Consider the following 23,104-nt stretch of genomic DNA (forward strand, 5'->3'; position numbering starts at 1 on the left):
CTTTAAAAGCACTCACCTCTGGTTTGTTTATTTATTGTTTGTTTGTTTGTTTGTTTGTTTATTTTCCCCTCTCTCTCGCCCGTTTCCTTTCTCCCCCCTCCAAACCACCCTCCTTTTTTCGTGTTCTACAAGGACTCAAGTCAAGCCTGCGTTCCAGTGATTACAGTTATTTTCTCTGTCTGTCATTTCAGGCATGTATGTATAAGAGTAGAAGACATGCTCTCGCTCTCTCTCTCTCTCTCTCTCTCTCTCTCTCTCTCTCTCTCTCTCTCGAGTGTGCTCTGTGTCCCTGTCTTCCTCTCTCTGTCTTTTTTTTCGCCCATTGTCTCTCTCTCTCTCTCTCTCTCTCTCTCTCTCACACGCACTCCTGGTGAATAAACTGACATGCACTGTCCAAATATTTGTGGACACCCCTTCTAATGAATGCATTAATCTACTTTAAGTAGCACCCTTTGCTGACACAGATGTGTAAATGCAACCACACACACACACACACACACACACACACACACACAACTATTGCCAATAGATGAGGACTTATTGGCAGCATACCTAACGCCAGGCATGGGCTAAAGGGGTATAAAGCCCCCCAGCATTCAGCTGTAGAGCAGTGGAAGAACTGTGCTCTCTGGAATGATGTATGGTGCTCCTCCGGTATTTTTGGGATGATTTGTGGAGTTGGGGGTGATGAGGTGGGGTGGTGATCATCCAACATCCTGACCTCACCAACAGCACTCTTGTCATTGAATGCAATCAAATCCTCACAGCAATGCTCCTCCAAAATCTAGTAGAACGTCTTCTTCCCTAGAGACTCCAACTAAAACAGTATCAACTCTTTTAACAACTTTGATTTCAAAAGAAATGATGAATGAATGAGCAGGTGTCCCAATACTTTTGTCAATTTAGTGTATGGGTTTGTGTGTGTGTGTGTGTGTGTAAGAAAGAGAGAGAGAGAGAGAGAGAGAGAGAGAGAAAATAAAAAATATCTTATTTAGCTGTTATGACATCAGCTGCAAACATTGACGTCACTGAGTCCCATCAGGCAGGCCGAACGCAATCAACTCTATTTGTTACCTCTCTCGCTCTCTCTCTCGCTCTCTCTCTCTCTCACTCTCTCACTCTCTCTCTCTCTTGCTCACTCTCTCTCTCACGCTGCTCCTTTCTCTTTCTCATTTTCTCTCATTCTAGCGTTATGTATTTCTTGGCAGCACTGACATCCTCTCTCTTTTTCCGTGAACAATTTATCCTGTGCAATCACACACACAGACACACACACACACACACACACACACACACATACACAGAGAGAGACACTTGTAATCTAAAAACATATTTTGACGATTGAATGGAAGTGCCATTTCCTTATGTTCACATGACATTTCCTCATTTCTGTCTCTGTCTCTCTCAGGTTGGGCAGAAGGACAATCCGGCAGTGGACCCTATAATCCATGGGCTGAGAGGAGTCGTGCATCATGGTGAGACAGCGGTTGACAGCATCATATGGTCTTATCCCAGTATTGTTAATGAACTTTAGTCCAGATATTTTGGGCAAGACAACTCCCAAACCCAACAAAGACAATACGTCATCAACCTTTAGACTAATCGGTGGCAATTAGTCATTTGTGTTTAGTAAACAAAGTTAGTGAAGTGTAAAAGATTGAAAAGGGGTCAGCTGGTTCACGATGATTGGTCAACAGAGGCGACTAGTTGTTGATTATTAGTGAGAGATGCATTAATGGTTGGTTATTAGTCAGTGAGGTCAGTTAGTTGTCAATAATTTGTCAACAAAGTCAATTGGTTGTCAGTGATTAGTCAACAAAGTCAATTAGTTATCAGTGATTAGTTAACAAAGTCGATTAGTTGTCAGTGATTAGTCAACAAAGTCAATTAGTTATCAGTGATTCGTTAACAAAGTCGATTAGTTGTCAGTGATTAGTCAACAAAGTTGATTAATTGTCAGTGATTAGACAACAAAGTCGATTAGTTGTCAGTGATTGATCAACAAAGTCGATTAGTTGTCAGTGATTGGTCAACAAAGTCAATTAGTTGTCAGTGATTTGTTAACAAAGTCGATTAGTTGTCAGTGATTGGTCAACAAAGTCGATTAGTTGTCAGTGATTAGTCAACAAAGTTGATTTGTTGTCAGTGATTAGTTAAAACCGTCAATTAGTTGTCAGTGATTAGTCAACAAAGTCGATTAGTTGTCAGTGATTAGTTAATAACCTTGATTAGTTGTCAGTGATTAGTTAATAACCTTGATTAATCTTTAATGATTAGTCAACAAAGTGTATTAGTTGTCAATGATTAGTCTGCAGTCCAGCAAAATGTATTAGCTTTCATTGATTAGTCAGAACAGAAATCATTTGTCAGTGATTAATCAACAAAGCTGATTAGTCATTAATGATTATTCAACAAAATCGATTAGTTGTCAGTGATTACTCAACAAAATCCATTAGTCCACACTGATAAGTCATCAAAGTCAATTAGACATCGCTGATACTTGCAGAGAGGAAGAACTTATATAGTTTCCTCAGAAACTCAAGTGAAGGCGACTTGCTTATTTTGCTTTCAGACTGTAACGCTCCAGCACTCTATGCCTTGAAGCATATCCCAGTGATTGCTAATGCAGCATCTACTCAGTTTCATGTTCAGTTGGTGAAGGTGGAGATGTTTGGAAAATAAATCAGCTATAGCTCTGGAGTGTAGAGTGTGTTTCCTCATGTCAGTGCTGGAGAGCAGTGTCAGATTTTACAAAAAGACGTAGAGTCATGTATTTATGCATCAGCATTGACTCCTGCTTCTGGCAGTGCCTGAGCTAGAAAGTATCCTTAAAGTCTGGCCCATTCGCACTAGGATAAGCAAGTTTACCCAAGCAGGCAACAAAGCTCTTATGTAAGCTGCGCTGGATGAGAGTGTCTGCCAAATGCCGTAAATGTAAATGCCATTTGCATTTCCTGACATTTCAAAATGACACGGTTCATTTTGGCAAATCTCGCTGTAGAGGCGGGGATTTCGAGTGGGAGGCTGGGATCAGGCTTGGTGCTCTGATCTTCAGCTTGACCAGCATATATGCAGTTCGGTTTGGCCTTCTTCCTTCATATAAGACTTTTCTTCCTCTCAAGTGTGCAGATATGATCATAATATAATAAACAGCTAATAAATAATCAATAATAATCGTAGTAGAGATTATGAGAATAATGGAAGGTAATGATGGTGGTTAATGGTGGTAATAGTAATAATAATAGCAGCAAATAGTTCGAATTGTAGTCGGTAATGGAGGATGGACAACTACCCTGAGGCAGATAGCAGTATCTGGAGGGTGGGCAGCTGGTCTGACACTGGGAGCAGTAGAGCCCAGAGATCAGTCTGTCTACTGTGTACTGAGTAAAAATATCTGTGGCTACAGATCTTGTCAGGGTCCTGTCATGAAAATGACCAGAGGTATGTTTGGAGGACTAGGAGTGAGGTGTTTTACCCCAGGAACACTGTACCATGGTGTGATATAATTCTAATAAACAGCTAATAAATAATAAATAATAATCATAGTAGAGATGATAAGAATAATGGAGGGTAATTATGGTGGTTAATGGCGGTAATAGTAAGAATAGTAGCAAATAATGGAAGTAATAGAGGGTGGGCAGCTGGTATGATACTGGTAGCAGGAGAGCCCAGCGGTCAGCCTGTCTACTGTGTACTGAGTAAAAGTAGATGCGGATGGGTTTTGTCCTGAAAAAGTTTGGGAACCTCTGCCTTGAGCTGATCTCAAGCTGATTAGTGTGTAAACATATATAAAATAATAAACAAACAAATAAATAAATAAACATATGTTGCTATATTTTAATATTTTGTTGCTGTTTCCCCCCACCGCACCAAAATCGCATCGAACCATGAGGTCCAAACCATGATCTGTACAATTTACATTTACTGCATTCAGCTGACGCTCTTATCCAGAGCGACTTACAAGGTTACTCATATTACAGAAGTGGGCCAATGTAGTGTTAGGAGTCCTGCCCAAGGACTCTTATTGGTGTAGCGCAGCATAGTCACCCAGACCGAGAATCGAACCCCAGTCTCCTATGTGGTAGCTTACTGGTAGGTAGTGGTGTTATCTGTTGCGCCACGTCAACCACCGAACTGTCACCGACTTTTTTGGTTGGTGCTGGATCCTGTGGACTGTGTTTGGCCAACAGGTCACAAGAAAAGCACACACTGCTACAAATGGAGCGTGCTGTAGTCCGTGCTACAGGCTTTAAATGAGCTAAATTTACCCGCTTGTTATTATGCAGTGCGTGCAGTGTTATAAAAAAAAAAAAAGAAGATGAAGAAGCCGGGCGAGCTTTTAGATTCTGACGCTTTTGCCCCCTGCAGCAGCTGCTGAAACGGTTGACTAACGCGAGGATGATGATGAGTCATGAGGCCTGGGCGCAAAAGTACAGATTTGCAGAACAGAACATCATCTGCGCATGGCTTTACGCTGCCTGGCCATGAGTGTGTGCTGTGCGTGTGAGCTGTGTGTGTGTGTGTGTGTGTGTGTGTGTGTGTGTTCACTGATAAAACATGGCATGTATCTACCATGTACAGGCTAAGCTGTGTTTCGCTGATGTGCTCTTCAGACTGCTATGTGAATTTATTAGTCAGGCCCACACTCATAGAAACGAATCACCAACTGCTAAAGGTGTCGGCTGTTCGAAGTATCATTTTCTTTGCATTATTAGTGTAAAAATGTTGTTTAAAAAATATGATTAGTAGTTCCCTGTCAGTTTTGCGTGACGGGGTGGTTGGGTTGAGCTTGACGGACCATGTCTAACAGGAAAAAGTAGCAATTAAACAAATAAACGATTGTCAGAACTAGCCTTGTTTTGTTTGGGGCTGCTCCAAGGGGTCAGGTGATGTCAATTCCTCTTTGGGATGTCATTTAAGGCAACAGTGCACTGCTTACAGATAAAACAAATTAGTGTGACGGGGTGGTAAATGAAAATGAGGGACGCACGCAAACCAAAACTGTTTTTAAACTCTAAAATTTAAAAAAATATATATCTAATGTAAACAGGAATGCACAAATAAAAAGGTGATATTTAATAATGTGGTGATATTTGAGCTAGGTCTTCAGTTTGGGTCATAAACGGAAAAAAACAACTATGAAGAAATGCTATGTTCGCTAATGCTAATTTCTGCCTAGGGACATTTTTGTCAAGATTAATTAGATTATTTGAAGCTTGTATTAAAAACAGTTGTGAATTATTATCAGTTGTATTAGTGGTTAATCTAATCTGTAATACCTTCAGTCCAGCTCATGAAGGCCTAACCAATGGGAGAGGGTTTGCTTAGAGCTTGGCTAGGAAATAAGTCCTGATTGGATAGTTTTGTTTTTTGTTGTTTTTTTTTTAATGTGGGACGTCATGGCTTTAACCCTTTTATTTCCAGCCAAACGTCATGACATAATAAGGGTTTTCTTAGAAATGAACTGGAAGGTTCCCAGTACTCAGCCAACGTGCTCACATGGGGCTTACATGGGTGGAACATGGGCTCTCAACATGTGTTGTTACTGGGACCCAGTTAGACTTCCCAAATAGGGCCCATTGGTTACGGCACACCCTAATCTCACATGGGTCCTATCTAGGCCCCAAGTGCAGTGTACAGCCCTCTCCTGGTCCCACCACTGACCTCTTGGTGGGGCCAATATGGAACCTGTGGACAAAATGTTCTGGTTACCAGTTGGGCTCCCCATACAGGCCCCACAGGGCATGCTCTATGGACAGTTATTAGGTCTTAGGATTCTGAAGGGTTCTTCTCTGGTGTTTATCCATTTTAAGCACTGTACAGCAGTAAAAGGCAGGGATGCACTGTCACCCTGACCCCGGGGGTCCTAATTAAATTCTGAGCGAGAGAGCTTTTGTGTGTGTTGGAGAGAAAGAGAGAGAGAGAGAGAGAGAGAGAGAGAGAGAGAGTAGCAGACATGCAGTGGGGTAGTTGAAGTTCTAGGAAGCTTCATCTCTCACTAACAGTGATCAGCTGTAATGAAGAAGTGCAGTAATAACACTTGGCACTAGCTGCTGATATCGGCCATTGTGGAGCTACTGGGAAAATAGGATTTGGGGGGGATGAACAAAGTGAGGATGATGATGATGATGATGATTGCTGTTATTACTCCCACAGTTGTTGTCCAGATGATGCCGGAAGGAATTAGTTTACCATTGTCGTTGACGTTAATAAAGAAAAGATGACAATGATGGTTGTAATCACCCTGTTGACACTAGATGTAATGGATGGTGATGGTGACTGTGATGATGATGATGATGATGATGGAGGTAGTGGTGGTAGCTGTAATGATGGTGTTTTCTCTGTCCAGCTGTGAGGATGGATTAGTGTTGCTGTTGATATTGACATATATAGTGAAGAGGAAGATGCTGCTGCTACTGATGCTGATGATGATGGTTGTTATGGCGATGAGAGGAGGATGATGGAGATTGATGAAGGCTCTGAAGGCTGAAATGCATGCTTACTGTAGCATGCTCTGTTCAACGAGTGGGAGAGCTGGCACACTGTACACCCATCGGTGGTGAACAACGGGCAGGGGGGCTGTAGGGGAGTTGACAGTCCTGTGTGTGTGTGTGTTTGTGTGTGTATGTGTTTGTGTGTGTATGTTTGTTCTCAGCAGGCTAGAATAGGGGGTTGGACGAGGGTGTGTGTGGTCTGTCTGTATTCTAGACAGATCTGGCCAGGGGGTCCGTGGAAACACCGACTGGGCTGTCTCTCACACACAGGCATAGACACACACACACACATATACACACATACAAACTCAGTTGCATTTTCAGCCCTGTCACTCTAAGCATGCACACACACACATACACACACACACACTCACATAATCAGTCTGGGGGTGCTGATTTAGTTGGCATGAAAAAATATGGACCCACTCATACAGATGCAGCCTGTAATGCATATTTCATCATCAGAACTGTGTAAACACACGCACACACCCACACACACATTCACTCTCAATGAGATACAATCAGATGGGTTTTGAGCCTGGCATACATATTTAACCATGACCGTGTTCTGGACACACACACCAGCTCTACATAAGCCACGTTCTTCAGAAGGCATACACACACAATACCAGTACAAGACAGCAGTCGAGACCTGGTTCATGTTTTAGAGGATACACTGTATGTCCAAATATTTGTGGACACCCCTTCTAATGAATGCATTCTGCAACTTTAAGTTGCCCCCTTTGCTGACACAGATGTGCAAATGCACACACACACACAATGCTAGTCCCTGTTGAGAAATAGTGCCAGTTGAATAGGACTTCCTGGAGCAGATCAACATGAACCTATAAAGCCCCCCCAGCATTGAGCAATGATGGTTGGTGCTCCATCCAGTCCTTTTAGAAGGAGTTGGAGATGATGAGGTGGAGCGGTGATCATCATCCAACATATTGACTTGAATGCAATCAAATCCTCACAGCAATGCTCCTCCAAAATCTAGTAGAAAGCCTTCTTCCCTGGACAGTAGAGACAGATACTCAAGCACAAGCACAAGGATTGACTCTTTTTAATAGCCTTGATTTCGGAAGAAACGGCCAATGAGCAGTCGTCCCAATACTTTTGTCCATATGCTGCGTTTTGAGGAGCTCTGATCTGGAAAGATTATTTAACAACTGTGCAGAACCTGGTGGACCACCAAAAACAACCGTCACTGCCTCCATTGGATCAATAGCACTTCAGCCTTTCATCTTCAAGTAACAGCAGAACCTCAAGCTACAGATCTGAGCCAATCCAGAAGTGTTTGGGTTCATCCTTCCACTTAGAGAATACCACTCAACCTTGCAGGTCTGAAAGGATGCGGAGATCATTAGGAAGCTCTTATTGGTGAAAGCAAACAGACAACAAAGAACAACATGTGATCATATCAAACTGATGGAGCTGCTGATGTTCTCAGAACACTGACGCTGACCGTCCTTGAATCCAGACCGGACCCAGCCAGCATGCTCATGTGGGGCTAACATGGGTGGAACGTGGGGTAGGTGGGTTCCAGGCAGGCAGGGGGTCTGAGTGGGTTTGTTCATGTGTTGTTACTGGTTCATTTTCAGTCCCGCTCCTGAAGGCCTAACCAATGGGAGAGGGTTTGTTCGGAGCTTGGCTAGGAAATCAGTCCTGATTGGTGTCATGACAGTGTTTATTAGAAATGAACTGGAAGGCTCCCAGTACTCGGCCAACATGCTTATGTGGGGCTCACATGGGCTCTGAGTGGGTTTGTACAGGTGTTGTTACTGCAACCCAGTAGGGATTCCCAAATAGGCCCCTCCTGGTTCCCTCACTGACCCTGATGGGCCAAAATGAAACACATGGACAAAACGATCTGGTTCCCAGTTGGGCTTCCCATACAGGCCTCATCATTGAATTGAGGGTTTAGAAGCCTGAAAGCCTTCTGAGAAGTTTCTGAGCTTCTGAATGGTTGTAATGAAGGTACAGAGAGTACTGAAATATGATTGGACACACAGTCTCTCCGTCACTCAGAAGAAGGTGAATTGCATAAGAAGTGAAGAACCGAAAGAGCAGACTCATGCAGACCCACGTCAATACCCCTCACAGATCAGACCCTGGGGCTGGAGCTGGGGCTAGAGCTGGAGCTGGGTGTGATGTAACACGAGTTCCTGCTCAGAGTTGCTCTATGGTTTTGCTGGAGCATCAGAGGAGCTCCTGACCCCCCCTTGCAGTCCCCCGTTGCCCAGCTGTCGGCTTCACTAATCATCCCATAAGTTCCAGAGATGCTCTTACTTAATATTTAAGCACACATTAAGAGTGTCGCGGGACATCAGCTGTGTACAGAATCTCATGTTAGGAGACAGAGCACTGAGCAGGTTTGTTTGAACTTAAGTGCAATCAGTAGCAATGTGAATCACGGCAGGGCGGTTTGGGGGGGCTGTGCAGGGGTGCTGCATCTGGGCTGAACTTTTAAAGCATGCATGAGTCCCTTTATTCTCACGCCTTGTAAACTTGAATTTGAGTTCAGGTTGCGATTGTAGTTTGTGCTCCAATTATACCAAGCCTTAAGCACTTGAGTCAAAAATAACTGATTCATTTGAATCACTCTAGAGCCGATGAAGGACATATTCACACAACCCATTTCACACTTACCTCGTCCTCTTCAAACACAGCCGGCTCATTCTTATCAGCCCTGTTCAAATCCAACCGCTGGAATCATTTGAATCACTATCGATTATTTTAAGACGACTCAATTGAATCATCAAACGATTCATTCTTTTGATTAATTTAGTTTGCCAAAGAGCCAAAGAAAAAAAGCTTTACAAACTGATTCATGTTAATTGAGATTTGACATTCCCAAACAATGTTTGACTCATTTCATTCACTCTAGAGCAGGGCACCCAAAGTTTGATTCATTTGAATTGCTATATCATTTGATTCATTTCAATCGCCATAGAGCATTCAAAGGCCTGTTCACACCAAATCTTTCACACTGACTTGGTCCTCTGTGACAGAAATATGACTGATTCATTTGAACTGTGTAAAGCACTGGGAGCAGGTTTGCTTGGAATAAAATGAGACACACAAACTTTTGATTTATTTGAAATAACATATAGCATTCTTAACCGAATCATCATTAATGATCATTAAACCACCACAGAGCTTATTAAAATTCATTAAAATTGCCACGCCAAAAAATACAACCACAATAAAACGGACTTATTTCAATCATCATATGGCACACTGAATGAATGCTTGATTCATTCAATCATCATAGATTTGATTCTTCAGAATCACCAAAAGACACACCAAATGAATGATTCATTTGACTCATTCACAATTGATCTGATTTGTTTGGCACACTATCATAAACAGAAAATAACAATCATAAAGTAATGATTCATTTAGACACCAGAGATCATTTGAATCATCATTTAGTTTTTTGAGTTGAATTCACTCAAATCAACACATACAGTTCTGAGCTGATTCGAGTTGTGAGTTATCAAGTCAAGCCAAATAACTGATTCATCTGAATCACCATAAAATACCTACTGTGGTTTAAAATGCAGCACTATTTGGCATGATTTGTCATTCTGCCTCAGAAGCTTAGAAGAATGAAACTGATTTAGCTGGGTGCGTTCACTCCCTGCGGGGGTTCAAATGCAGCCATTTGGGTGTTTGTCGTTCAGCCAGCGTCTCCATTCCTATGGCTGCTTTGCTTGTACGGCAGCGGCGGTGGTGGGTGGCAGAGAGACCCAGTGGCTTGCTTGTGGTTGGTCATGGCTCTGTGGTTGGGGAATTTTGCCCTGTGGCGGTGAGGGTATGGGTGGGTGTGCGTTTGTGTGTGAAAGGCTCCAGTCTCATCCATTACCATGCCACTGAGCCACATCCTTGCCCCCCTATACACACACAGTCTCTCTGTCTCTCTCTCGCCCTCGCTCTCTCTCTCTCATTCCTCATGTCCAGTCTAACCTTTGGGGATTGCCATTCATTCAACCCTGACTACACTATGCACACAGCGCTGCCATGTTAGCATAGCCACTTAAACACACACCCTGCAAGCCCATACATCTCAATGACTTCTCTCCCTCCATCACACAGTCCCCCTCACTGCTTTCACTCTCTCCACAACCCGTCCCACAACTCCACCTACCGTCAATCCAAGCAAAGCCCTCAATGCAGCTGATTTGTTCTTGAAAACATTAAGCCATCTTCCTTTGTCTGGAAATACTCTAGATGAAACCAAGGCCCTCATAAACTGAGGCCCTGTCCACACCTAAGTATTTGACAATGTCAGCCGAGCAGGGGGTGCAAACACCTCCCAAATGTTGATGGCAGATTCATTGAGGATAAGCATAACAGCCAAAATAGAGCTAAATACCTAGGCTGCATTCCTTGGGCCCTAGGTCATAGAAGGCTGTTCCAAAGTGAAGGACACTTCTTATGCAGACAAAAAATGCAGCCCACATTCAGAGCGATTTGGAGGACACAACTGATGTATCATTCCCAGCCCTTGGTTACCCACAGTTCTCTGCGCACATTCAACATGGGGGAAAATGACGAGCAGAGTTGCTTTTAAAATGAAATGAAAAAGCACACAAGTTTTATGCTGCAAAGGCAAAAGGTGGGGCTCTTCTGGTTACGGCACCACGCGGCCTGGTTAGGCTGTTCCCTGTGTGACCAATAGGCTACTAAGAAGGAATTTTTACAGGACAGTCCTGCCGAGGACCCACCCTACCTCGGCTGCAGCCTAGACTTTGGAACACAGCTACAGTGAAGCTGATGCTAGTCAGCAACAATAAGGCACAGGATATTTACATTTGAGGCAATATATACATTTCAAATATTTGACATATATTAGAATATATGGGGAGATTGTTGGGAGAGCATTTGTTTGTATCCGTGCCATCCTTGTAAATCTTGTTTTTGATTCAGTATTAAAAATATTTAATATATTTTAAAATATATTTAATATATATATTTTTAAATAACATATGGAATTTTCTTATATTCAACATGCCAGTATGTTAAAATATAGCCACATATCTGGCAGCTTATTTGAAATGGGAACATATATATTTCAAAATTTTCACTGTACATGTATGTATTACAAAATGTGTCAAATATGATACTTACAAATATGCATGGAATGTAAATGCACATATATTTTGAAATATATGCCTAGTTATTTACAATGTATGTGCATATATGGCCATGTGTAAGATTTCTGTATAGGCCCTGGAGAGCGTTTTGAAAAACCTCCATGCTCATGTAGACAGGAGGTTTGGATGGGGCCTCGGGCTGCATCATTCCAACCACATGTAGACGTACAGTAAAATATAATGCAAAGCATGCACACATGTACTAACATGACAATGCAGAGCACACAAGACTAAATAGCTTGTTGCTGGCTATATATACATATAACAGAGCTAGCGAGCCTCTAATAAGCTATATAATATATATTCTATACTATTATATACTATATACTATAATGATACTATATACTATAATAATTCAACTAAGACATGTTGGGTGTCTGATGTTGGCATCTGTAGCTTTGCAGTGGGGTTAAGAGGCGAATGTAGCTAACAACCAAGAGAACCTAGCCCAGAAATGAGCATTGTGCATAGTTTCAGCCTTCAAGATGATGTTTTTACAGTGAGAAAACCCACCAAAGCCAGGCTAATCACAATTACGCTACAGATCAGTGTAGTGTGAAGCGAGTGTGTGATGATTTATGCAGCTCGCACGGGGCTAATTTGAAACTTCCATTGCTTGTTAGCCACATTAGCCTTGTAGCTCCAGCACAAAACCGACGAAGGAAAGTTCAGATGATTTATTGATTTATTAATGAATTTATTAATTAGATTTTTTCACTTTTTTTTAGCTAAACTATTCCTTTAATAGTCATGCTCAGCCTCTGCTGTAGCACTACACAAACCGTGTGTCTTTCATCCCTCCAAACATCCCTTCTCTGAGGGTCTTGGAGTGCACACAGTCAGCTGAGCTCCATCCCTGTGCCACGCGAGTGTGTTACGAGACCATTAATTTGGCCTTTCAGGGAGACTTTGAAGTCTCGGCTGACTCGCGCCCGGGCTCTGATTGGCAATTAATTTTTAAAGGCCGCAATTGCATAAGCGGCCCAATGGCAGATTCGGCCGTGACTGTGTGTGTGTGTGTGTGTGTGTGTGTGTGTGTGTGTGTGTGTTCGGTTCTTCTCTCAGGGTTTTTTTTTTCTTTGTTTTGTTTTGTTTTTTTGGGTATTTTTTTTTTTGTCCTGACTGCTCTGTCCAAATCGGATGCTGAGTTTTTCCGAGCTCTTTTGAACAGAATTCCCGATTGTAGCATCTTTTTTTTTTTTCTTTCTTTTTTCCGTTTGAAATGTAGGTCAGTGGGTTGGCGAGCTGTACCCCAGCCATTTATCTCCTTCTGCTTACGTCACTGTTGCACCCGCTGCATGTATTCGTCTCTTTTCCGCTTATCTTGATTGCTGATAAAGAGAAATCCTTTGTGCGTGCACGTTAGAAGGACATGAAAGAGGGCAGCAACACAAAAGCCTACAGCGCTTCCATTCGGAAGTGTTATGTTGAGGCGTGAGGCCAGGCCGAACATATGTCAGGCCGGTGCTCTTGGTCGCGGCTGATAAGCGATTAAATCCGAGCGGGATTATGATGGAAAATTCGTGGATTTGCACATCGGCGGAATTGGTCAGCTTTGCGCTGGACTTTGGCCTTTTTGGGATAACAACAGTGGGAAAGCTTGATGATCTGAATTGGTACAAGCAAACCAGCATCCGTCTACTTTGATTAAGGCCATATAGACTGCCCTAAAATGCTTGCGTGAGCACCAGCAGCTCATAAAGTTTGATGTCGGATTTGTTAAAGAAGCAACATAACAGCCAAAATAGACCTAAATACAGCGCAAAGATAAAGCGCATTCCCCAACAATAACAAGGCATAATAATAACTCCATCATTCGTCTTTGACTTGGAAATATGGATCTATGTTTAGATCTACTCTGTCCACTTTTATTAAGACCTTATACTGTGACATAGTTCTTAATTGTAGTAGTTTAATCTCAAAAAAGGTGCACTATGCGGTTACAATGCCTTTTAAAGGGGTAAAGGTTTATATATCATTCAATCTAAACAAGTGTAGAAATGCAGTTCTTATTTTCCCCAAACAAATTATATGTATATAATTCTAATTATTTATAATAAATAATAATAATAATAATAATAATAAATATAATTAAATGGAAAAATATTGTTAATTCATTTTATTTGTTTATTTTTTAAATATTTGTCTACTTGTAGGTGTACTCAGTCCACTTTTATGGAGACCATATACTGTAGACACATGGCCAAATTCTCAATAATTTTATTGAGAATATTATATATATTTTTAAATATAAAAACGCTGTATCACTGTTTATATGAAAATTGTTCTGGCCTGTGATAAACATATAATGTTTTATATAATACAGTTAAACTAATTTGCAAGTTATGTGGATATGTTACACAGAGGAAGCGAGTCGTGCAGGTGTTGAAACAGGTGTGTTAACTAAGGTACCTGCAGTCTATATCCATATGCATGGCAGTACTCAGCCGATAAGTAATACAGTGCTGTATATGAGCCTATATTGACAGTGTGTTGTATTTTGCCAAATATTCTGCATCACTGATCTCCTCCTTCTCTCTGTCCCTCTCCATCTCCCAGAGAAAGAGACATTTCTGGAGCCTTTCGTGCTGCGGGACCTGTTGCCGTCGAACATTGGGAGCTACTATCGCTACGTTGGCTCTCTGACCACACCCCCCTGCAGTAAGGTGGTGGAGTGGATCGTCTTCAGTCGCCCTGTGTTCCTCTCCTATAAACAGGTAAGCTATCTTGATAGTAGTTAACATCTACCAAACGTTAGCTACAGTAGTTAACATCTACCAAACGTTAGCTACAGTAGTTAACATCTACCTATGGTCAGCTAGGCTAGCTAACAAGATCTCAGCGTTCACTAGATGTCCAAAAGACACCCCTTGTAATTATTGCCCCATCATTGTTGGCAGAGATGTGTCTGGCCTTTTGACTGGTGCTGTAAATCCTGCAGACATCATCTTACTGGAACACCACAGAGCAGACTAAGTGCCCAGTATCTGTCCAATCATCCACTATTACAAACAGAGACTCTCTCACAGCCGCTCTGCTCTCTCTGCAGCTCTCTCGCTCTCTTTCTCTCTCGCCTCACCTCCCCCTTTCTCCTGCGCAGGCTAATTGACGCAGACGGCTCATGTAGAGAGCTGTGCTTTGCTCCATAATGGAAACAAACAGCCGAAGGAAGCTACGCGACAGTGCTAACTAGCCAACCTGTGGCCTCCCTCTTCTCCTCTCCTCTCCTCTCCTCACCCTCTCCTCCTTTCTACCCCTCTCCTCTTCTCTCCTCTTCTCTCCCCCCTCTCCTCTCCTCTTCTCTCCCCCCTCTCCTTTCCTCCTCTCTACTTCCCTCTCTTTCCACCTCTCCTCTTCTCCTCTCCTCTCCTTTTCTCCTCTCCTCTCCTTTTCTCCTCCCCCCCCTCTCCTTCCGCTCTCCTCCCCCCCTCTCCTCTCCTCCTTTTCTCCTCTCCTCTCCTTTCTTCTCTTCTCTTATCTTCCCCCCTCCTCTCCTTTCCCCCTCTCTTCTTCTATCCTCTTTTCTTCTCTCCTTTCCCCTCTCCTCTCCTCCCCCATCTCCTCTCATCTCCTCTTCTCTTTCCCCTATCCTCTCCTCCCCCATCTCCTCTCATCTCCTCTTCTCTTTCCCCTATCCTCTCCTCACCTTCCCTCTCTTTCCCTCTCTCCTCTCCTCTCATCTCCTCTTCTCTTTCCCCTCTCCTCCCCTTCCCCTTCTCCTCTCACCTCTCCTCTCCCTCCCCCTCTCCTCTTCCCTCCTGTCCTCCATTCTCCTTTCTCCTCTCATCTTCTCTTTCCCCTCTCCTCTCCTCTCCTCTCCTCCCCACCTTCCCTCTCTTTAACCCCCTCATCCACCCCTCTCTTTACTTCTCTCCTTCCTTCTCCTCTTCTCTCCTATCCTCCACTCTCCTTTTCCATCTCCTCTCCCATCTCCTCTTCTCTACCCTCTCTTCTTCCCCTCCTCTCTCCTCTCCTGTCCTCTTCCCTCACCTTCTCTCCTTTCCTGTCCTCCTCCCTCACCTCTTCTCTCCATTCCCATTCCCTTCCCCTCTTCTCTCCTCTCTCTTTCTTTTCTTCTTCTCTCTTTTCTGCTCCTGTCCTCCTCTGAGGCTCACAGGGAGAAGCTGTAATGATAGTATGCTAGTATTCCTGGAGCTGACACTGCCATGCTGCTAAAATAGTCCCTACAGAAGTTGAAATGTTGTAGAAAGCACTGTAAAGTGTTCCCATCGAGGGAGCTCTGTGTACTGCGCTGTATTCAATATGCGCAGCAGTACACAGCCAATAAACAGGTAATATGGAAGCTCTCCTCTCCTCTCCTGTGAGTGGATGAGCGTTTGGTTGACTTAAGCTCTAAATGAGCTCAGATGAGTTTGCTTAGGGAGTGCAGCGAAAGCAGGCCAAGTGTGGATGAAGAATTCAGCAGATTTGTGCAAAGAGAGAGAGAGACAAGGAGGAGGAGGATGAGGCTTCCCTGTGTGAGAGTGTGCTCGTGTGAGAGAGAGAGAGTGTGTAAAGTCTTTCAGCGGGTGGAATGGTGGGTAGCTACTGTCAGCGACACAAGCATCACATCAGTCTTTCAACAAACGAGGGAGAGAGAGAGAAGGAAAGGGGAGGAAACAGAGCAAGAAAGACTGATAGACATTCAGAGAGAGAGAGAGAGAGAGAGAGAGAGAGGAAGAGCAGATGTATAGATCATCCATCCATCTATCTTATCTTATCTGCTTCTTTATGGTCAGGATTGCGATCTGGAGGATCTGGAGCCTGCCCAGAATCATTGGGTGCAAGTCAGGAATGCCCCCTGGACAGGGTGCCAGTCCACTAGCAATGCAGTCCATAATGTACATAATATCTAACTTATATTCTCTGAGTCAAGACATCATGACCACTTAAAGAGGAAGGGAATAACCTCGGTAGGTCTAGATCTGGGATGCATGTTAGGTGGTAGCTCAACAGTCAGACTACAGCTTCTTATAGTCAACCTGTTGACTGGGTGTGGGAGAAACGGTCAGGTGTGGTGACCTAAGTGACTTTGATGTCTGGACCAGACGTAGCATTTCTGAAATGGTAAGGCTTCTAAGGAGCTGTGGTGAGAACCTACGGACAGTGGTACCACAGACAGGGTGTTGGATGCCCGAGGATCATCAATGTGCAGTGCAGAATGAAGGCTATCCCGTTATGGCGACTGTGGCTACTGTGGTATGGTCATGGTATTCCATGGAATGGTTTGAGAAACATGCCAAAGATGGTGATCTGGCCTCAGATCCCCAGATGTTAGTCCGGTCAAGCCTACGTCAGTTGAGCCTGAGTCTAATCCACAGCAGATCCAATATACAGGACTTCCATACAGGATCCTTCCTGATCAGGGAAGCAGTGTGTCTGGAGCCTTTCCCTAGGATCATTAGTCTCAAAACAGGAGAATCCCCTGAAAAGGGTGCCTGTCCTTCGCAGGGTACCACACACTTAGTCACTCACACCTAGGGGCAATTTAGCATAACCAATTCACCCACCATGTGTCTTTGGGAGGTGGGAATTAACCGGAGCACCAAGAACATGGATCAATCCTACCACCCCAGGCCCTACGAGCAGTGAGGCGCACACACACTACACACACGGCTGTGCCATGTTGAAAACTATGAACCTATGTACTGGATAAAAATAGCACACATTTAAGAACAGCTTTGAACACCTTTGGCATTTTCACCTTCATAGATCTTCATAAGGAACCATCGAAGATGCTTTCCCAACAGCCTCGAAGAAGATGCGCAATTGCTGAGGCCTTGATGGCTCCTGCGAACTTCCTATTGGTGGACATTTCAGAATCGTTATGTAGAAGCTAATCCATGTGTAGACAAACTCCACTTGGGAGCAAATCTCAAGCATCTAAGACCAACCCTTAGGCCAGAGGATCTTCAGGATTATGGAAATACATCCTATCAGGTTTGTCCCAACTTTTGCCTGGTACTGCATGTGCGAGTGCTCATGCAAGCCGCTCACGCAGGTCACGTCGTAGCACTCATGGGGTTTGGCTTCAGATATCAGCGCCTATGAAAAAGTTATCATGAACTATGCGGAGCTTTGTCTCGCCGTATTCAGTTCCGCAGCGGAGTTGAGTCAGGGTTCAGATCTTCCCTGAGTGTGTATTCCAGCCCTACAGCTCCTCTGCAGTGCTGTATTCAAAATATTAAATATTTCATTTCACCCTTGAAAAAACTAGCGATTGGATTTTGTTCTCCAAGAAACGGGCATGTAGCGAGCCTTGCTCTGCACTGTTCAGATTTAGATATGGAGTCACATCACTGATCCGGAGTTTAAAGGGCCCGTGTTCTGCATTTCCCCTCTTTTAAGGTTCATTTATAACATTTGTGTGGGTTTGTGTGCCAGAAACGGCTCTAATTGACTTTACATGGCATTTTCCTCCCTCTCTTTATGGACCTCTGTGTCTGCAGTCAGTGTAAACTGTTGTTCTCTATTAGGAAAATGACTTTTGTGACTTTTGGAAAATGCGGTTATCGCGCCCTGTGGTAAACAATCTCCTTCTAAACCCAGTTTGGTCTGTTTGGTGCATATTTTCCCCTGAACGCTACTGGATCCTTGAAATTTGAATATAAATAATGCTACGTGCAAGAAAGTCCACTCAGTGGTCTAAAACACTACTACTATGGCACGGGGGTAGCAAGTTCCAATCCCGAGCCATGCCGCTTTGCCATGAGCAGCTGGTATCTGAGAGAGCACAACTGGCCAGGTGGGTAGATGACACTGGCGTCTCCCCTCTCCTCACGTCGGCTGCCCGGCAGTCAGTGCCAGTTTGAAAAGAGGCGATGGCTGGCTTTGCATGTATTTGAGGTGATGTGTTAAGTCCTTACCCTCCTAGTTTCAGGAGCATTGCTAATACTGGGGGGGGGGGGGTTACAGACAGGTGGGTTAATTGACAGCATCAAATTGGAAGAAAAAGGGGAAAAAATTAAACAAAAAATAAAATGGTAAACTTTGACACTGTTATAAACCAACAGCAGTTGCTCAAACTGTACTCTCCTGCTGCCATAGCAACATAACTACCACATCTGACCACACTAACTGGTGTACGGTGTAGTCAGCAGCCAGGGGAGGCAGAAAAAGCTCAAGCCTCGCAGCGCTGTCTTTTCTTTTAAAGTGAGGCTGCTTTGGGCTGTACACCTCCCTGTTGCTAAGCAACAGTAGCGTCATAAGAGATATTGTTTTAATACGGATTACAAACGGAGTACCACAGCAAACACTTGGTAACATCCTGGCAACCACCTCAGACACCATAGCTACCACTTTAGCACCTTATTGATAACACCTTAGTTACCACCTGGGACACCTTACTTTATAAGAGATTACATAGCAACCCCATAGCAACCACCTAGCAAGACCACAGCAGCCACAAAACAAAAGCAGTATCACCCTAGTGAGCACATAGCAACAGTCTAGCAAGTGGGAACCGTAAAGGAAATTGTCTGTGACATCACAACCATGGTGAAATCCGAAGGGGCGCTCTTTTTGGTCCATGTGGGCCCTTTAAAACAGCAGGGAAACTCATTGGCTCGGGTCGCCACACACGGCCTTTCATAACAACGAGAGACTTTTTATCCCCCTCGTCCTTTTTATTCCAGTTAGTGGCCATTAGGAGGGCAGTTTTAAGCAATTGACACTACTGTGAGCTCTTTTGTCCTCCCCTTTTCCTCCTGTGATTTGCTTTAAAGGAAATATCAGTGAGGCAGATAAAAGGGAGGCTATAGAAGACGACAGTGCTCCCTGCCTCTCCCTTTTTTTTCCTCATGTTCTTCTCTCTGTTTTAGCTCATTCTCTCTGTTTTTCAGCCTCTCTCTCTCTCTCTCTCTCTCTCTCTCTCTCTCTCTCTCTCTGTGCTTTGTTCCTGATCAGTGGGGGAAGTAGGTCAGGGCGAGTGACAGCCGTAGCTCAGAGGCACTTTTAGAGCCGATCGATGCCATCTCTCTCTCACACACTCTCTCTCTAGAACGTCTGGAACATCTGGAGGGCTTGTGGACATGTCACATCCAAGCAGCAGAACATACAGTATGAGTCAAAAGTTTGGAGACACCTGCTTCTTGAATGTTATTTGTATATGTATGTTTTTTATATCATCTCAGCAGGGTTAATGCTGTGTTTACTTCCTCAGTAAAACACTAATATTAGAATAACTGCTAATAATATTGCTACAGAATGTCGTGGTGGTGGTTCTCCATCACTGTGTTCAATAAAACATCTCCAAAGCTCTCCTCAAGTCTAGTGTTATTTAGAGTTCTCCTCATATCAACATCTGGTTTGATAAATCACTGATGATAAATCAGGTGAGTTGTCTTGTGGGCCAACTGTGCTCTCTCTGACATCAGCCACTGATGGCAAACGGCATGGCTCGGGATTTGAATTAGTAACCCCCCCCCCCGGCAATAGTGGTAGCATATAAGACCACTATATATATAACTGTGCTCTCTCTGATACCAGCCCCCAGCACCAGTATTGTAAGGGTAAATGCAATTAAGATGGTAATTATGAACAACTTACTAATAACACACACTCACTCGCTCATACACACCCATTCAAGCTGCGTGACCCAGGATTGGCCTCTCATTAAAGATTACTTCATTTCCTCTCTCCAGTGTGCCTTTTCACCACACACTTAAACACACACACACACACACACTCTTCCAGGATTATTGGTGCACTGTGATTTAAACAGAGGGTGAGAATCCCCCAGCGTGTCCCGAGCCAGATTTCAGCCCCAATAAGCTGTTTACATCAGGGGGTTTTGGCCATATTACGGACAAGCAGATTAAGATTGTGATTAAGAGATTATGTCTCAGGGCTCTGTACTGACAGAGGGCTTGGAGGGAGCCCGGAGGGATATGTGTGTGTGTGTGTAGGAGAGAGAGTTTGTGTGTGCGGCAGTGCTATAGGCCAGTGTCGGATCTGCTGAAGCTGATGCTGGCCAGATAAACTCACTACTTTGAGGTATTGGGCCTGAGCGGAGGATTTGACCAAAAGTAGCTCAGTGCAGTCCAGCTGCAGCCATTGAAGCTTTTTTTTTTGCATACACACAATCCCACATGCATACACACACTCCCACATGCCTACACACACTCCCACACATAAGCACTGTCAGTGCTTTGCAGGACCCGTGGGCAAACCCACGTAGTGCAGACCTCCAGTGCAGTGGATCCCAAACTTCCCAGTCAAGAAGATATTCTTCTACTGACTGGACTAAAGTTGCATTATTTGCAGCCATATTTTCTGCTCCACCTCGAATGGGGCAGCAGTTACCTTAATGCTGTGTAGGCACTTGAATGGAAGTAAAGCGCCATTTAAGGTGGAGCAGAAAAAATCCAACATAAAGCTGGCAAATCAGAATTTACCTGTAGGTTGAACTGCTACCTCAAACTACACACTATCAGTATAACTGCGGCCCTGTTTACACGTATTCGGCTTAATTAGAAAACCTAGATTCCAGCAGCATTTCTAAAAACAAACCCCGCCATCCACGTAAGTACGGGACAATGATGCTAAATCGCTCACATGAGCAAAAACGCCCAGCAGGGGGTGCTAACACCTCACAAAGATTGATGTCACATTGCTCAAGAAGCAGTATAACAGCCAACATAGACCTAAATACAGCACAAAGCTGAAGCACTTTTTCTAACAAAAAAGCTTTTCAATTAAAATTGGGAAAAAATCAACCAGTCTTCTATAAAACTCCACCTTCTTGGTTTGTGTGTAGAAAAGGCCAAAAAGAGAGAAAAGGCTACGTTTTTTAGCGAACGCCTGAAACTAAGAAGCCTAACTTGCATAGACAGTCCCGAAGGATCCTACCTGCCGTATCAACAGTAGTATACTTATGACGTTCACACACACAACTCACAATAAACTAGTTAAAGAAGTGTTTCTTGAGCATGTAACGGGGTGGTTGAGATGGGTGGAGGGCACTGTGGAAAATGACGGTAACCACAGTTTGGGAAACATTGAACATTGAACACTATGAAGCCTGGAGGTACAGGGTTTTGAGCTGTGGAGCAGTGGAACTGGGTCCTCTGGAGTGATGGAGCTCCATTCAATACCACTGGGATAAGTTAGAGTGGTATTTATGATCCAGAGCTAATTATCTAGCGTCAGCACATGACCTCACCAATCCTCTAATGGCTGAATACGGTGAAATCTGCACAGCACTGGCTCAACATGTACTTCCCTGTTAAAACTCTTGATTTGAGAAGAAATGTTGATCAGCTGGTGTCTGCAAACCTTAGGCTTTTGAATGTGTGTTTATCTCATGGTGGTATCCCCATGGCCAGATCCAGAGAGCTCCTCAGAAGGCCTTCAGGAAGAAGGTCATAGTGGCAGATGCATAGTTCTGTCACATGACTTTTATTAATGTCCTGTAACTTTGACGGAAAGCAAAACTGCAGATGTAGCTCTAGACTGTACTAGAAATGGACGAATAGAGGGACAGATGGTAGAGATATGAGGACGGACGGAGTTGAGCAGGACACAGGAGAGACAGAGTGATAGACTGCAGGAATAGAGAGAGAGAGAGAGAGTCATAGGGACATACAGAGACATAAGGATACCCACTGACAGAAGGAAAGGTCTGGTAGCTGCAGCTCGTCCTGGTGGTATTTAGTATGCTGTGTTGTAAGTGTGCGTGTGCGTGTGTGTGTTTGTGTCTGTGTGTGTGTGTGTGTGTGCGTGTCTCTGTGTGGTCGTTCTGCTTGGCTTGGCTCCGATCGGCCTCCTCTCTCGCACCTGCACTCTGACTCACCGGTGTTTTGCAGGGGGAATGGAGTGGTCATCAGGGGAGATGAGTCATATGAGTCGTTGAGGAATGAGTGGGGGAGTGAGTAAATAAGTTGGTCAGATGAGATTTTAATGCGAATCGAGCTCAGGCTGAGATTTCTTAAGGATTTGTGTATAAAGAGACAGCATATTCAGCCTCTCTGGAGGCCTGTTAGAGGCTCTGCTTACAAGCAGCTCGACACACACACTCACACACACTCGCGTAAATGCATACTGTACTGATATAGCAGTTTTATTTCCCAGCCTCTAGCTGTGTTGAGCTTTTCTGGCCAAATGTGAACACAGAATGCAGATTCGTCTTTTTAAATCCAGTTAGATCTGCTTTCATACATGTCCAAATGTTTGCGGACACCCCTTGTAATGAACACATTCAGCTATATTGAGTTGCACCTATTGCTTACACGGATGGGCAAATGCACATATGCAAAACGTGTCTAGTCCCTGTGGAGAGGTATTGCCAATAGAATAGGACTCTCTGGAGTGGATAAACACGAACCTATTGGCACCATGCTGCCTAATGCCAGGCGTAGGCTAGAGGGGTATAAAGCCCCCCCAGCATTGAGCTGTAGAGCAGTGGAACTGCTGTGTTCTCTGAAATGATGGTTGGTGGTGCTCCATCGA

General features: G+C 43.9%; 1 protein-coding gene across 3 annotated transcripts in view; it reads left to right on the forward strand.

Annotated features, from left to right (window-relative positions):
• Positions 1-23,104, forward strand: part of ptprga (protein tyrosine phosphatase receptor type Ga) — a 366,588-nt gene that overhangs the window by 275,371 nt on the left and 68,113 nt on the right. For all 3 annotated transcript variants that reach the window (XM_072666504.1, XM_072666506.1, XM_072666505.1), the window contains 2 exons: positions 1,409-1,475; positions 14,216-14,373. In XM_072666504.1, coding sequence (XP_072522605.1) covers positions 1,409-1,475; positions 14,216-14,373 — 225 coding nt within the window. The remainder of the gene's footprint in view (positions 1-1,408; positions 1,476-14,215; positions 14,374-23,104) is intronic.

This window comes from Salminus brasiliensis, chromosome 21, assembly GCF_030463535.1.
Source record: "Salminus brasiliensis chromosome 21, fSalBra1.hap2, whole genome shotgun sequence".
Taxonomy (NCBI): domain Eukaryota; kingdom Metazoa; phylum Chordata; class Actinopteri; order Characiformes; family Bryconidae; genus Salminus; species Salminus brasiliensis.